Genomic DNA, 15,935 nt, shown 5'->3' on the forward strand with positions numbered 1-15,935 from the left:
ATAAAAAATTAAGGTATCAGTAGACCATGCTTCTTTCTGGAAGCTTTAAGGGAAAATCAGTTTCCTTGCTTTTTGCAGCTTCCAGAGGCTGTCTGCATTCCTTGGCTTGTGGCCCCTTCCTCTGTTTTCAAAGCCAGCAAAGAAGGATGCTTAAGTCCTCTCACATCACACCACTCTGATTTCCTCTGCCTCCCTTTTCCACTTTTGAGGACCCTTGTGATTACATTGGGCCCAACCAGGTAATCTGGGACAATCTCCCTCATTTCAGGTCAGCTGATTATTAACCTTAATTCCATCTGCAGCCTAACTCCCCTTTGCTATAGAACCTGATAGAGTCACACATCCTGGGGGTTAGGGTGTGGGTCCTTCAGAAGGCCATGACCCTGCCTACCACAGGCGGTAATCGTGGGAAGATGACACAGCATTCTAAATAGGGAGCAACACAATGAGAGCTGGTTTAGAGTATTGCTCAAATATTAAAAGTGCACGTGAATCACTGGGAATCTTGTTAAAATGTGATCCTCTGTCCCCTAGATGGTATGATTCTGATTTATGAGTTCTGGGGGTGAAGCCAGAGATTCTGCATTTCTGCCAAGTTCCCAGGTCATGCTGATGCTGCTGGTCCGTGGACCACAAGTAGCAAGAAGCTAGAAGCAAGAAGATTGAGTAGCAAGAAGCTAGAAGATTACTATGGCTGCAGTGTGGAGGATGGGTTCTAGGGTGGAGAGGATGGAGGCTGGAAGACAGACCTGTGTGCTGATGTCAAGTTGTAATTAAATTTCTTCATTTCGCAAGGCTGTGGTGAGAATTTCATATATTAAATACACACACAGATACACATACATATGTGTATATATAAATGTATATATAAAATTTATATATGAAACACACACATATATATGTATGTGGATATATGTGTATGTATATATAACAAATATATATATCCTATATATTAAAACTTAAAACAGCACCTGGCACATGAAAAGCACTATATAATTATTAGCACAGATCATACTGTTTTTTGGTTGTTGTTGTTTTTTGTTTCTTTGTTTGTTTTTGTTTTTGAGATGGAGCTTTGTTCTCTCACCCAGGCTGGAATGTAGTGGTGTGATTTTGGCTCACTGCCACCTCTGCCTCCTGGGCTCAAGAGATTCTCCTGCCTCAGCCTCCCAAGTAGCTGGGACCACAGGACCACCACCACACCCGGCTAATTTTTGTACTTTTAGTAGAGGCGGGATTTTGTCACGTTGGCCGGGCTGGTCTCAAACTCCTGACCTCAGGGTGATCCATCTGCCTTGGCCTCCCAAAGTGCTGGGATTACAGGCATGAGCCACTGTGCCCCAGCCATACTCTTGGTATTTTCTTAGGTTCATGTGAAGCACCAGAGCACTGGCCTGGGAGTCAGGATACCTGGTTCTAGACCTGGCTCTCCTGCCAACTTGAACTGTGACCATGAGCTACTCACTTTCCCTCTCTGAGCTAGACAATCAAGTTAGAACTAGCCAGCCACTAAGATTGTAGTTGGAGGGGAGAAACAGCTGGCTGGGCCTATTTCAGAAGTTCTGTGTGTAATGCTGTTGAACTTGCAAGAACTTGGGTTCAGCTTGTCATCAGTTAGGATCTCTACTCTTATTTTCTGTGGGATAAAATGGTTGTAACTTTCCTATGCCGAAAAAAGCACAGTTTAACTTTTCTTTCATGAAACCTTCTATTCTTGACATATATACTATAGGCAATGCCTACTCTCACCCTGCTCCAGCCCCATCATCCTGCAGTGGATGGCTGCAGGGTGGTCTTTCAGTGTGGCTGGAGGCGCACATAGACTTTGCTGGTCAAGGGTTCATAATGCTGGGTTTTCACTAAGATCTCCACAGTCCCAGGCTTTGAATGATTCATTCATTAACTTATTCAAATGCTCATTGTGTCCATTTAGTGCCATGTCAGATGCTGGGGAAACATGGATAAATAAAAACGGCTTCCTGCCCTCAAGGAACCCACAGTGATGTGGGAGCAGTGAAGTAAGGAGGCATGGAACTGATCACCAGTGACAGGCCTGATGCTCACTAATCCTTAGAGTAGGAATTGCCCTAATTTACAGATATGGAAGACAAGAAGTCCCTCTCTAGGACTCAGCATCACCACCTTTGAAAGGAAGCAGTTGGACTGCATTGGTTGTTCTCAGCCCTGGCTGCACCTTAGACTCCAACCAGGAGATTTTCAAACCTGCTGGTGTCTGGATCTCACCTCAGATGTATGAAGAATCCCTAAAGAGCTGGAGGACTGGGCACCAGGTCCCCTTGGAATCCTCAAAATGATTCCAAGGTACTGGAGGGCTGATGACCACACCAAGGTCCTTATGACATGAGCTCTCACATTCTAATTTCCTGAAAAACCCTCTTCTAGCTCTTCCATAGACACATGCAAAATGGATGAATGAAGGAGAAGGGTGGAGAGGGAGTGTGGGAGGGGCCCTAAGCTCTTTCGAGTAAGGCCACCATTTGGAGAAGGATGCTGGCACTGTTCCTTTACCTGTTGCCATTTGCTCCTTTTGGGTTAGAAACAGTAGTAGTAGACAAGGCAGGGGGGACTTGGCATTCTCATATGATGTTGCAGGGAGTATAAATTATTATTGCCTTTCTGAACAATGCAACAAAAGCCTTAAAAATGGGCATGCACTAGACCCAACTATTTGTTTTAGGAAATTGTGTTGTGCTAGGAAAAAATTGCAGAAGTAGTCAAATACAAAGCTATGAGACCACGATCGTCACAATAGTGTTCATAATAGTGAGCAATGAGAAACAGCCTAAAAGTTTACAGGACAACCAAACAATGAAATACTATTACAAACACAAAAAATATTAGAGAAGAATATTTAATGTTCCAGAGAAGGTGTCTAGATGATTGTTAAGGGGGAAAAAAGCCACCAACTAAATGCAATGTACGGAATGTTCTGTTCATATTATGATCTATGTGCATACTTAGGGGTGGAAAATAAACTTGAAACATAGTTCATCAAATGCTAGCAGGGTTTATCTTTGAGTCACAAATAATATGTGATCTTTTTAAATTTTGGCCCTAGTTTTGATAATAACTATGTATTATTTTTATTACCAATTTTTTTAATGTTATTGAAGAAATGAACCTCTTACAAACACTTCTCACATCCCTCTGCCTCTCCCGTCTCCTAGTGGAAATGGACATCCCTACTTTGGTAGTGCAGATGCTTGCTTGCACTGTGTTAGGAAACTCAGGACAAGCTCCTTAACATGCAAGCCAGCTTCCGCACACTGTCTCTATTACTGGACTATGAGTCCCTCCAGGATGGGCACTGAGTCTAACGCAGCTCTTCAGCCATCCTGCCACCCACTCCAGAGAGTGCCTGGGACAGCAGGAAGCCAGAAATAATAGGAGGAAGACAGACATCTGTAAGAGTAGCCATAATACAGAACAGACAGACCATTTTGAAGACTTCAACAGAAATTCCCTTTGGGAGGAAGCTAGTCACAAAAGACTGCCTAGATGGGAGGGGGGTTTTAAGTTGGACCCCATTTGAGTCCCTCAGTGATGGGAGGAGTAACTCCTAGAGAGGCCTAAGCCTAGGCTGTTGCCTGCAAGCCAGACTCCAGCCAAGGTCTCCAAACCCAGAAAGGGGTTCCCTGGCATCTAAGGTCAAGGGTCCTGGTCACTTGAGAGAGATACCAGAGCCCTCAGAGTAGTTTTTTGTCCTGTTCAGTCCTTGAAATCATCCATGGCATGCAACAAATATGAACTGGATTGGACTGGATTTGGTTGGGTTGGGTTGGATTGGGTTGGATTGGATTAGGTTGGGTTGGGTTGGATTGCGTTGAGTTTGATTTAGTTGTATTGGATTAGATGGGTTGAATTGGATTAGGTTGAGTTGGGTTGGATAGGGTTAGGTTGGGTTGAGTTTGGTTATAACGGGGATAAAGAGTGGGCTGCACTCATTTCGTGACCCAGGCCACCTGTCTCTCCCATTAGATGTTGACCAGGAGGAGGGCTGGACCTTCTCCCAGGATCTGCTCTAACCCTAGACTTTTCCTCTCTGTAGTTTGGATAGAGCAGAAGAAGGTAGTCAGCCAGCAAACCTGGCTCCTTCCAACACCACTGATACCACCTCAGCTCCCCTGGGCTCTGTGTTGACAGCAATAGGTCATAACCCACAATCGGATGCTCTGACTTTGAGGTCTTTTTTGCTTATCCATTCTCCACACCAGACATTAATGCCTTAAACTGAGTCTTATTGTAAGATTCCCTCCTTTTTACAACCCTCACCTACCCACTACCACTGCTATACTCCCAGTATCTAATTATATTATACAGAAATTATGGAATAAGCCAACCTATATTAAAGAATTGATGGCTTAATGAAGGAGGCAGGCAGGGGTAACTTATCTTACCAGATTGTAAAACATACCACAAAGTAACAATCATCAAAATTGTGTGGATTTAAAATGACATACACATATTAACACAAGAAAGTGACCAGTAGTACAGAGATACCAGAAAAAAAAGTATATCATTAAAAGAAAAAATATTATATAATAAGATATCACACAACAATGATGGGCAGTACAATGATGGTACAATAGCTCACACTTTAATTAGTACTTTGGGGAAACCTGGGGACCACTTTGGAAAAGAACTGGCTTTAGATTATGCAGTAATCTGGCCAGGTGTGGTGGCTCATGCCTGTAATCCCGACACTTTGGGAGGCCGAGTTGCGAGAATTGCTTGAGCCCAGGAGTTCAAGACCAGCCTGGGCAACATGGCGAGATCCTATCTAAAAAAAAGAGAGACTATATCCTAATCTATGGTTCCTTTTAAGTGATCAAGCTGTAGATATTAAAAGAAAACTGGAAAATCAACTTACATATTTAGCTAGAAGAAAAAAGATAAATGCACAACTTTTGACAAACTGAGAAATCAGGAATAAGATGAATAGAGAGAAGCTGGAAAATAAATGTTTATCCAATTAATATAATAAGAAAGATAAAGAGCAAAGTAACATTAGTGTGAATTCCAGCCTAACTAGTTATTACACTATTGAAGAAAACGACAGCCCTATAATGTTCCCTGAGTACTCAGTCAAGGTCACCCTACAGCTGACAAAGCCATGGAAGAATTGGGATGACTTACGCACCACAGAGGACATAGTAAGTTGATGCATTAGACCACAGGCTAGACTAACTCCTTCATTCCTTCTTTGATTCATTGAAAAAGTATGCTGAGTACCCACTTTATGCCAGTCCCTGTGCCTGGGATCCCTGTTCCAGGATTCAGAGTTGGACAGGCCCATCCCTGCCTCATAGAACTTCCCATGTAGCAGGGGAGGCAGGCAACTAATGTGTGGTCATGGTACAGTCTGAGAAGCCCTGAGACCAAGAGAGGTTCATGATGCCTGGGAGAGGAGAGACAGCTTCCCAGAGCAGAATCTTAAAAGGATGATTTGGGGATCGCCAGGTACTGTGGGGGAAAGGCATTTTTAAAATGGTACTGGTAGCCAGGTGGAGTGGCTCACCCCTGTAATCCCAGCACTTTGGGAGGTCAAGAAGGGTGGATTGCTTGAAGCCAGGAGTTTTAGATCAGCCTGGGCAACACAGCAAAACTCTATGTCTACAAAAATTTTTAAATTAGCTGGGTATGAGGGTATGTAATCCAGCTACTCAGGAGGCTGAGGAAGGGGGATCCCTTGAGCCCAGGACTTTGAGGCTGCAATGAGCTAAGATTGTACCACTGCACTACAGCCTAGGCAACAGAGAAGACCCTGTCTCAAAAAATAATAATAAAATTAAGATGGCACTAGCCTATGCAAAAGCACAGACGTGGGACGTTGCATGTCCCATTCAGAAGCCTGCCAGTGATTTGATGTGAGCTGAAATCCATAGGGACTTAGTGTTAGTGGAGGAAGGCAGGGTCCTCTGGGGCCAGGAGCATGACTCCAACCCAGGTACAATGAGAACGCAGCGAGGGCAATTGAACTAGGAAGCATCATGATTAAATAAGAAAAATCCATCTAAATACATAGTAAGAACTATCCAACCAGTTCTGTTCTTTGATGGGTGAGTTCACTGAGGGGAAATATTGCCAAAGGAAATAATCCAAAAGAAAAAGGCCATTTGTCTGAAGATGTCCCAGCAGCACTATTTATAATAATGACAAATGGCTAAAGTCCAGTTCTGGACAAAGCGGCCAGCTCTGGACAATTGTCTTTTGGGAGATGGAGACTGGAGGCCAATGAGGCAAAACTTCAGGTGTGACTCCTACCCACATCTCTCTCACTCAGAAAAGCATGTCAGACTGCCAGGGAGCAAGACTGGTGTGGTTAAAGGGAAGTTCTGCACTGCTCTAATTCATATGCTTCCCATTAATATCAGGATTTCTCCGGAGAAGATAGTGGCCAAGAAGCACTTGAAAAGATGCTCAAGGTCATTTGTCATTAGAAAATTGCAAATGGTCCAGGCACAGTGGCTGACGCCTGTAATCCCAGCACTTTGGGAGGCCGAGGCAGGCGGATCATGAGGTCAGGAGTTCCAGACCAGCCTGGCCAATATGGTGAAACCCCCATCTCTACTAAAAATACAAAAATAAGAGGGGCGCGCCTGTAGTCTCAGCTACTTGGGAGGCTGAGACAGGAGAATCACTTGAACCTGGGAGGTGGAGGTTGCAGTGAGCCAAGATGCGCCACCAACTCCAGCCTGGATGACAGAGTGAGACTCTATTAAAAAAAAGAAAAGAAAGAAAGAAAGAAGGAAAGAAAGAAAGAGAGAGAGGAAGGAAGGAAGGAAGGAAGGAAGGAAGGAAGGAAGGAAGGAAGGAAGGAAGGAAGGAAGGAAGGAGAAAGAAGAAAAAGAAAGAAAGAAGAAAGAAAGAAAGAAAGAAAAAGAAAGAAAGAAAGAAAGAAAGAAAGATTGCAAATAAAAACCACAATGAGATGCCATTTTATATCCACTAAAATAGCTATAATTTTAAAAACTGAAAACAATCATTGGTGATGATGTGCAAAATTAAAGCCCTCATACATTGCTGGTGGGGATGTAAACAGGGTGCGGCCACTGTGGAAAACAGTTTGGGGGTTCCTCATACTTGAAACACAGAATTATCACGCGACCAGAAATTCTGCTCCTAGATATAAAGAAGTAGAAACAGGCTGTCAAACGTCTGGATAGTTGTATGCAAATGTTCAGAGCAGCACTATTCACAAAAACCAAAATGTAGAAATAGCCCAAATGTCCATCAACAAATGAATGGAAAAACAAAATGTGGTGTGTATATATATATAATATATATATATATGTGTGTGTGTATATATATATATATATATACACAATGGAATATTAGTCATAAAAAGGCATGAAGTGCTGACACATGACACAACATGAGTGAACCATGAAAAGTTTATACTAAATGGAAGAAGTCAGATGCAATAGATCATATACTGTATGATTCCATTTTCATGAAATATCCAGAATAGGCAAATCCATAGAAGCAGAAAGTAGTTTAGTGACTGCCAGAAGCTGGGAAAAGAGGGGAATGGAGAGCGATTGATTAATGCGCATAGAGATTTCTTTTGGGGTGATGAAAATGTTTTGGAACTTGATAGAGACGTTGATTGCACAGTATTGTGAAGGTACTAAATGACACTGAATTGTAAAATTTAAAATGGTTAATGTTACATAATGTAAATTTCACCTCAATAAAACGTAAGTCTGGATATCTAAATGGTCAACAAACACATGAAAAGGTCATTCACTTAATTAATAATCAGGAAAATGGAAATTAAGGCTACCGTAAGATTCAAATATGCACCCATTAGAAATGTTGAAGTTAAGTTCAGTGACAAGACCAAGTGCTGGTGAGGATGTGAAGAAATGGAGGTCCTCATTTCTTGGTAGCTGTGTAGATCCGTACAACCATTTAGAAGACATGCTGGCAGTGTCTACTCAGTTGGGGGATATGCACACTCTGATTCAGCACTCTATTCCTAAGTATAAAACCAACAGAAATTCATGCACATGTGCACTGAAAGAAATGTACAAGAATGTTCAGAGCAACACTATTACGTTAGCCCAAAATGGAAACAATCCAAATGTTGGAGAAGAATGGATAAGTAATATATGCTATGCTAATGCAATGGAATATTACACAGCAATGGCAATGAACTACAGCCACATACAGCAGCATGAATAAATCTCAAAACTTATTATTTATTGAAAGAATCAGACACCAAGGAATAGATTCTGCATGTAAAAAGTTCAAAATTGAGTAAAACAGAACTTCAGAATTTCGGGATACACACTTAGATAGTAAAACTATTTTTAAAAAGCAAGAAAGTGATGACTATTAATGTCAAGGTAATGGTTACCTCAGACAGGAAGAATAGAAAATAAAACCACAGCAAAGGGGTTCAGGAGAGCTTCTGTGGATTATCCTATATCTTCATCTGGATTACATAAATATTTGCTCTGTGATAAATCATTGTACTATACTGTAACTTTAGCATGCACTTTTCTGAATGGATGTTGTATTTCACAATAAAACATTTTAAAGACAAGCAAATAATTTGCAACCATCAACACTTTATTAGCAAGAGCAAATTACTGTAACACCACCATCTCTACCTAGACAATAGCCCCCTTATCTTCTAAAATATTGGGTATTCCAATGACACTGAAATTTTACCAGGAAAAGGAAGGATTGGTGCTGTCCTCTAGCTCAACCCTGACCACTGGAGGCACAAGAGGCCATGTGGGTGACACCCACTGACAAGTGTCTCTTTAAACAGGATGGTGTAGGAGGATGGGGTTGGCTGCACATGGGACATTCTGAATAGTAGATGAGAAGAGCTCAGGAAAAATGGCATTACAGTTGTCTGTGGCCCTTTCTTTCTTCCTGTGAACTATGACCCCCTTGGGGCAGCTGTGTGCCCAAATCCTTTCTGTACCCAGCCAGCATGAGGACCAGCACAGAATGGGTTTGTTGAACTGAACTATGTGAAATAATCAAACCTCAAACTAGAAAAATATTATTTTGTTTTGTTTCCCAACATTTTAAATGAGGACTACAGAGATGAGTGAATCTTGCCTCTCTACTTCATAGATGGGAAAACTGAGGTTCAGAGTGGGAAAAGCAACTCATCTAACTTCATGGAGGAAGTCAGTGATTGGAACCCAGGTTTTCCAATACCTGAACTTGTGCTGTTTTAGGGCGTGAGGGCTATCAGGAAGTTTACAAAGACCCACTTTTTAACAGATCAATGATCTGCAAAAAACCATATGCCTGTGTTCTACCCCTAGCCAAGGAGCCCTGTCCTGGGCCCACAATGGCATTCAGGGATGGGAGAATCGATCCAGAGGCTTGGAGGTGCAGGAGGAACTCGGGACCCATTTTCTGAGAGAATCAATGCCCTAAGAGGCCAGCAGCTTTTAAGTTGTAAGCTGTGTGCCAGCTCTGTACCAGGCTGGCTATGAACCCCACTGTGAAGCCCCACCAGATTTGGTGCCTAGATGCTCTGGGAAAATGCATTCTTTTATTTAATAAGCAGCTTTATTGAGGCATAGCTTACATTCCATAAAATACACCCATTTTAAATGTATAGTTAGATGATTTTAGTAAATTTATAGAGTTGCACAACTACCAGCACAATCCGGTTTTAGAACATTCCCCCAAAAGTTTCCTCATCCCTGTTTGCAGTCATTCTCTGCTTCTGTTTTCTGTCTCTGTAGTTTTACCTTTACAGAAATCTCATATATAGGGACTCTTACAATGTATTGCTTTTTAATGTCTGGCTTCTTTCACTTAGCTTAATGGTATTAAGTTGTATCCATGTTGTTGTAGCATTGATCAATACTTCATTCCTTTTTATTGCTGAGTAGTATTCCATTAAATGGATACACCTCATTTTGTTTTTCTATTCACCAGCTAAAGGATCAGTTTATTTCCAGTTTTGGCCATTATCAATAATGCTGCTATGAATACACATATGAGTTTTTGGGTGGACATATGCTTTCCTTTCCCTTAAGTAGATACTTAGGAGTGGGAAGTGCTGGATTGTAGGGTAAGCATTTATTTAACATTTTAAGAAACTGCCAAATCATTGGGAACATGCGTTTCTGCTCATAACAGCCCACTTACAAACATGTTTTCAGAAGCCACGCTACTTAAGCATACAGCATAGTGGTTAAGAGTACAGATTCTCGAGTCAGACCCTCTGGGCTCAAATTGTGCTTATATTACTGAAGGCTATATGCCCTTGGGTAAATGACTGTGCTTTAGTTTCCTCATCTGTAAAAGGGGACAAGACATGGGGTTGTTGTGATGATTGAGTGAGTTCATTCACGGCAGAGCACTTAGAACACTGCTGGTTGGTAGTACTATCAAGTCTTGGCAATTGTTTTTTATACCCAGTTGAGCAGTGGCCCTATGGAAGGAACAGCACCAGCCCTGAAGTTCACAGATGTGGGAGGGCTATTATGGATCTACCCAGTTACAGTCATGTGGCCTTGAGGAAGTCACATCCCCTCTGTAAGATACAGCCTCATTTACTTCTCAGCACTGCTGTGTGGTGATTCCAGGAACTTGGTGAAGGTGACATGGTGCTTTGAAGACTGCACAATGCCATGCAGATGCAATGGACTCATGTTACCATTGTGACATTCAGATTGTAGGGCTCATTGGAGACCATGGAGCCCCTAAAGCCTTCTCCATCCGTGAAGCTCCTCTAACTGCACACTAGGATGGTTAAGAGCAAGGACTCTGTAGTCAGACTGTCTGGTTCAAATCCCACCCCAGCCACTTAGAAGTCTTGTGACTTTGGACCTCTGCTTCTTCATTTGAAAAACAGAGATAATAACTGTTCTCAGTCCCCACCTCCTGGAGTGGTTATAAGGACTGCATGAATGAAATATGAACATGTTCACACCTCCACCTGGACACAGGAAGTGTTTTATAAGTATCAGCAATATTAAGTTGCCTTAAAAATTCAGTTTGCAGGAGGACAGTTTACATTTTTAGGAATAGTTTCATATCCCCAAAGGGGCACTGAAAACCCATCAGCTGCAAATGGCTCTCCCTAGACCCTTTCTCAGCTCCTGAAGGTTTGCTGGGCCTCTCTTTTTATGTTATAAATGGGAATAGGACTTCCTTTGTGAGAAACAACAGCCCTGACACTGAGGGATCCTAGAGACACACACAGGAGGAGAAAAAAACACCAAAGTTCCTATCCCCAGATCCCTTTTCCTTTTGGGAAACTGGAAGTTGCAGCAAAGTTCACAAAAGACCATGGAACCCAAAGCTGGCCTCTGCCACTGAGTTGGCATGGCCCTATATCATATGCAAAATTGCAACTTTCTGACATGAGCCATGGGGCTGAGAAGCTAAAACTATACCCCAGCTGCCCTTTGATCTGCAATAAATGCCAGGCTGGACGCTCTGGCAGGAAAAGCTATCATCGGATTTGGGTGTTGTTGCCCAGGAGACAATGGGCTGTCTTGGGCTTCTTCAGGCAAACAAAGAGTTAACCAAGGCCACCTTCTCAATCCCGTTTCTTTGGGCTGACTACAGGTTGTTTCCTAGACTTTCTCTCCCTTATTAAATTGAGGCTGTGTACTAATCCTCCAAATTCAAAGGGGAAGGGGTCAGATGCTACAGAAATCATGGTTCTTCTGCAAAACTGCACAGAGAAAGAGCTGAGCAAGAGCAAGAGCCTGCAGACCTGGATTCAAGTCCTGGATTTGGACTGGCCACTTTCTAAGCTTGTCTCAACCTCAGTGTTATAGAAATACCTGCATTGTGATGGGATTAATAGAAGCCCAAATCTCAGCACCATGCAATATACCTTTGTAAAAAACCACACATGACCACCTCCTGAATCTAAAATAAAAATAAAAATACCTGCATTGCTTTCCAACACACAGTCACCGCAAGAATCAAGCAGTAATTTCTACCACTTATTTTGTGCCTAGTATGTACCGGAATCATGGAAAGCACATTATTTCTAGTTTATCTAATCTTCACAGCATTTCTAGGAAGGTAAAATGGTCTAATTAGTTGCCTTTTTCAGATGGGGAAACTGAGGCACAGAGCGATGAAATCCATTGCCCAAGATCACCCAGCCAGCCACAATTCAAACCCAGACAGTCTGACCTTAACTGAGGCCCATTTTAACTTAGGTCTGCTTTAACTTAGATCTTACTATTCAGCCAAGCGCCTGAGTTCTGCTGGAGAAACTGAGGTCCGGAGAACGGAAGGGATCAGATCACTGGCTGCCAGGCCACAGCTCTTTCCATCACCGGTGGAGCCACTGCCCATGATAGCGTGACCGCTTAGGTAACTCAGAGCTGGGTTAAGCGTCCGAGCAATTCAGTTCCGTTATTTCTTGCGCAGCAAAAGCCCCAGATGTCCCTGCTAGGGTTCATGCTTCGCACCTGTGTGCGGAGAGGCACCAGACCTGCCCTTACCAGAAGCCAACCAGCGCGCACAACCTAAGCGCTGGCGCTGGGTGCGCTGAGGCTGTTGGCGCTGGCGCTGTTTCCAAAATCCCTCTCTGCCTAAGATTGGAGGCTCCGCGCCCAGCTCAGACATCTCGGGTGCTCAGACAGCGCTCCACCCGCCCCAGTTGCCCAGCGATCCCATTCACAGCTATAATCCCTGCACTGCCAGGAGGTAGCCGCCCGCGGGACCGCCAGTGCGCACAGAGTGGCGAGGACTCCCTTTTATGTCCAGGAATGAGGCGCGCATCACAGCCGCGTCCGCCGCCAAAACCAGCTTCCCCCACGGGTGCGGGGGCAGCCGGTGCCGCCCTCAGGCCGGGTTGCTTACCTGTCGCAGCGCGGGTCTGGGTGACGGCAGGGAGGGGCGTGGAGACCGAGAGCAGCATCAGCAGACACCAGCACTGCCCGTTGTTCCTCCTGCAAGAAGTGTCCGAGGGAGAAAAGGTGAGGCGGGCAAGAGATTGGAGGGGCCCGGGACCCGAGGAAGCAGAGAAGCGGGTCTTACCTTGGTGCCATCTCGCGGGTCTGCGGAGCCCCGGAAGGCGCGCGGCGAGTCGAGTACAGCGTTGGAGCTCAGCGGAGGACTAAGGGGCGCTGAGCGCTGGCCGCCGCGCTAGCCCTTCCTGCAGGGAACAAAGGCGGCGCTCGGCAGCGGCGGCGGCGGCGGGCAGAATCCCGGCTCCCGGCCCGCGCCCTGAGTCACCCGCGCTCTGAAACCCGACTCCGCCGCGCCCTGCTCTCCCCCGCGCGCTGCGCCCCACCTCGGGCAGCGGCGGCGCACTCACGCCCCGGGGATACTGGCCTCCCTGGCCGCCTCCCCACGCCCCTTTCCCCCTTGAGCGACGTGCGCTCCCCTCTGCTGCCTCCAACCGTGACTGCCTTATGTAACCTGCGAGGAAAGCCCCGCGCCCGCGTTCGTTGGGGCAAGCAGGATGCGACTCCCTCCAGCCCTTAAGTCTGTCCTGTTGGGACTGACCCTCAGAGAAAGCACTCTTTCACAGCCGCCGCGGGAATCCTCTCCACAGCCCAGGGAGGCTGGAATCAGTGATTTCCTTATATGATGGACAAGGAGACTGAGGCTCAGAGAGGTGGAGCGAATGTCCCAAAGTCCCAAGCTGCACTGAGTTACTAGCTGCTGTGACCCACCCTGCACGCCTGACACATGGACTGACTTGAATGCCCAGGAATGGACGTGCCTGGGGCCATAAGTGATACATACAACTAAATGCAACAGAGATAGCCCTAATAAAAGTTTTTAATGTACTGGATTCCAGGGCTTTCCTCCTTGTCTATACCTTGCCTGCCCCCTTCATCAGAATGTGAGCTCCAGGAGGGCTTATCTTTGCTTTGTTCCCTGCCTAAAACAGCTCAGGTAGTAGGAGGCGCCAATAAACGCTGGATGAATGAAGGAGCACAGTCTTGGATGAGGCATCACACCAAGCCCTGTGATGAGATGTGGGGGTCATGAACCAGGCTCAGCCTCCAAAAGCCCTCAGTGGGAGTGAGGAGGTGCAGGGCAGACAAACCCATTTGTTCAGAGCTTATCGCAGGGCACTAGGTAAAAGCGATCTCAATGGTCGCTTTTTATTATTAACACCTGGCACATAGCGTGAGATCTTTGGGTGAGAAGAGGCACCGCTGAAGTTAGCAGAGACCTGGACAGCTCTGAAGCCAGGGAAACGCTAGGAACCTACCTCTCTTCCTGACACATCAAGTAGCCACCGTGGGCCGTGGCTCTGTGGTCAGTTCCTGTGTTTCATTCAGTTCCACTCTCTAGAGGACGGGTCACCTCTTGCCAAGTGAGTTAGCCTTGCAGAGAAGATGGCATGGGAATGGAGATAGCAACTAATGCTTACTTGGTGTGGATTATGTCCCAAGTCCTGTGCTAAATGCTTCAGCTGTGTTATCTCGTTTAATACCCACAACGGCCATGGAAGGTGGTACTGTCATGATCCCCATTTCATAGACAAGAAAGCTGAGGTTCAAAACATTCCAAGGCTAAAGCATGGCAGATGCAACACCCATGCTCCTCACCATTCAGCCATGCTGCCTGCCGGTAAGCAAGAGGATCAGACTCACTCTCTACCCTCAAGAGCAAAATCACAGGGAGACACAGAGCACTCGGACATGAAAGGGTTCATGCCAGCCTGGGTGGTGAGGGCTCAGATGAGGGATGGCAGGGTTGGAGATCGGGAGTCTGGGTTCCAGTCCAATGCTGGCCCTGGCTGCAGGGTGAAGTTGGGCAAATCTTGCCCTTGGTCTGATTTTTTAATTTCTCCACCTGTATAATGGACACAACTACCTTGATTTGAATGGTGGCTGTGAGCCCCTTGTTGGGACCACCTACTGGTAAACCACAGTGCTCTCTGTCCGTTGGATTTTGGCTTCTATTATTAGAGGTTGTGGATATTCTTCTCACTGGTACTGCAGCCTGTGGGGGGGGACAACTGGCAAGACGGAAGGAGGACCCTAGATGAACCTCTTAAGGGACTGAGTCTCCAGTAGCCAAAGCAGCTCGAGAACCAGGTTGGCCCCGTGTGGAGCTAACACATAAGGCAAAGTGCATCCCAACAAAATTGTCCACTTGAGGCCTCTTTCCTAATCTGTTCACATTCCCTGTGAATGTAAATTCTCTCCCACTTGCAGCCACTCTGTAATGGGCCTAACCTTATTTTATTATGATTCAGTAAACATAGGGAATTTGCTTTCATAATTCTATAGTTCTCTATTGTTTGTAAAGTACCACATTAACTAGGAATATAATTGACTTTCTTAGAACTTATTTCTATACTGCTTAGAAAAACCACATCAGTTATGGCTACATAGTAGATCTAGGGTTCTGTTTGACACTTTTAAAACCAGAGATTGTGAACTGGCAGCCATGGGCTCAATTTTGTTTTGTTTTTTGTTTTTGTTTTTGTTTTTGTTTGAGACGGAGTGTCGCTTTGTCACCTAGGATGGAGTGCAATGGCGCAATAGCAGCTCACCGCAACCTCTGTCTCCTGGGTTCAAGTGATTCTTCTCCTCAGCCTTCCGAGTAGCTGGGACTATAGGCACCCATCACCACGCTCAGCTAATTTTTGTATTTTTAGTACAGACAGGCTTTCACCATGTTGGCCAGGCTGGTCTCAAACTCCTGACCTCAAATTGATCCACCCACCTCAGCCTCCTAAAGTGCTGGGATTAAAGGCATAAGCCACCATGCCCAGCGTTCGACTTTGCCCATAGATATGTTTTATCCGGTCTCCTGGGTGTCAACCTCTAGATTAAATTAGCTAGCAATATTTGATAATTAGAAAATTGCACATTAAAATTGAGACTTCTGGATTCTTTTTGAAAGTTTGGAAAACCTGGCGACATAGGGCCTGCATTCTCTGTGCCAACAATTGATTGGCACTGAATAGAGGCTGCTGCCTTCAGCTAAGG

The 15,935-nt window shown here is 45.0% G+C and overlaps 1 protein-coding gene across 1 annotated transcript in view; it reads right to left on the reverse strand.

Annotated features, from left to right (window-relative positions):
- The window catches only part of COL15A1 (collagen type XV alpha 1 chain), a 127,892-nt gene extending 114,121 nt beyond the window's left edge, over positions 1 to 13,771 (reverse strand). Inside the window, exons 1-2 of the mRNA XM_025360377.1 lie at positions 13,015 to 13,771; positions 12,838 to 12,926 (exon numbers count right to left, since the gene is read on the reverse strand). Coding sequence (XP_025216162.1) covers positions 12,838 to 12,926; positions 13,015 to 13,025 — 100 coding nt within the window. The 5' untranslated portion in view covers positions 13,026 to 13,771. The remainder of the gene's footprint in view (positions 1 to 12,837; positions 12,927 to 13,014) is intronic.
- Between the last annotated feature and the right edge of the window lie 2,164 nt (positions 13,772 to 15,935).

Source organism: Theropithecus gelada, chromosome 15, assembly GCF_003255815.1.
Source record: "Theropithecus gelada isolate Dixy chromosome 15, Tgel_1.0, whole genome shotgun sequence".
NCBI classification, from domain to species: domain Eukaryota; kingdom Metazoa; phylum Chordata; class Mammalia; order Primates; family Cercopithecidae; genus Theropithecus; species Theropithecus gelada.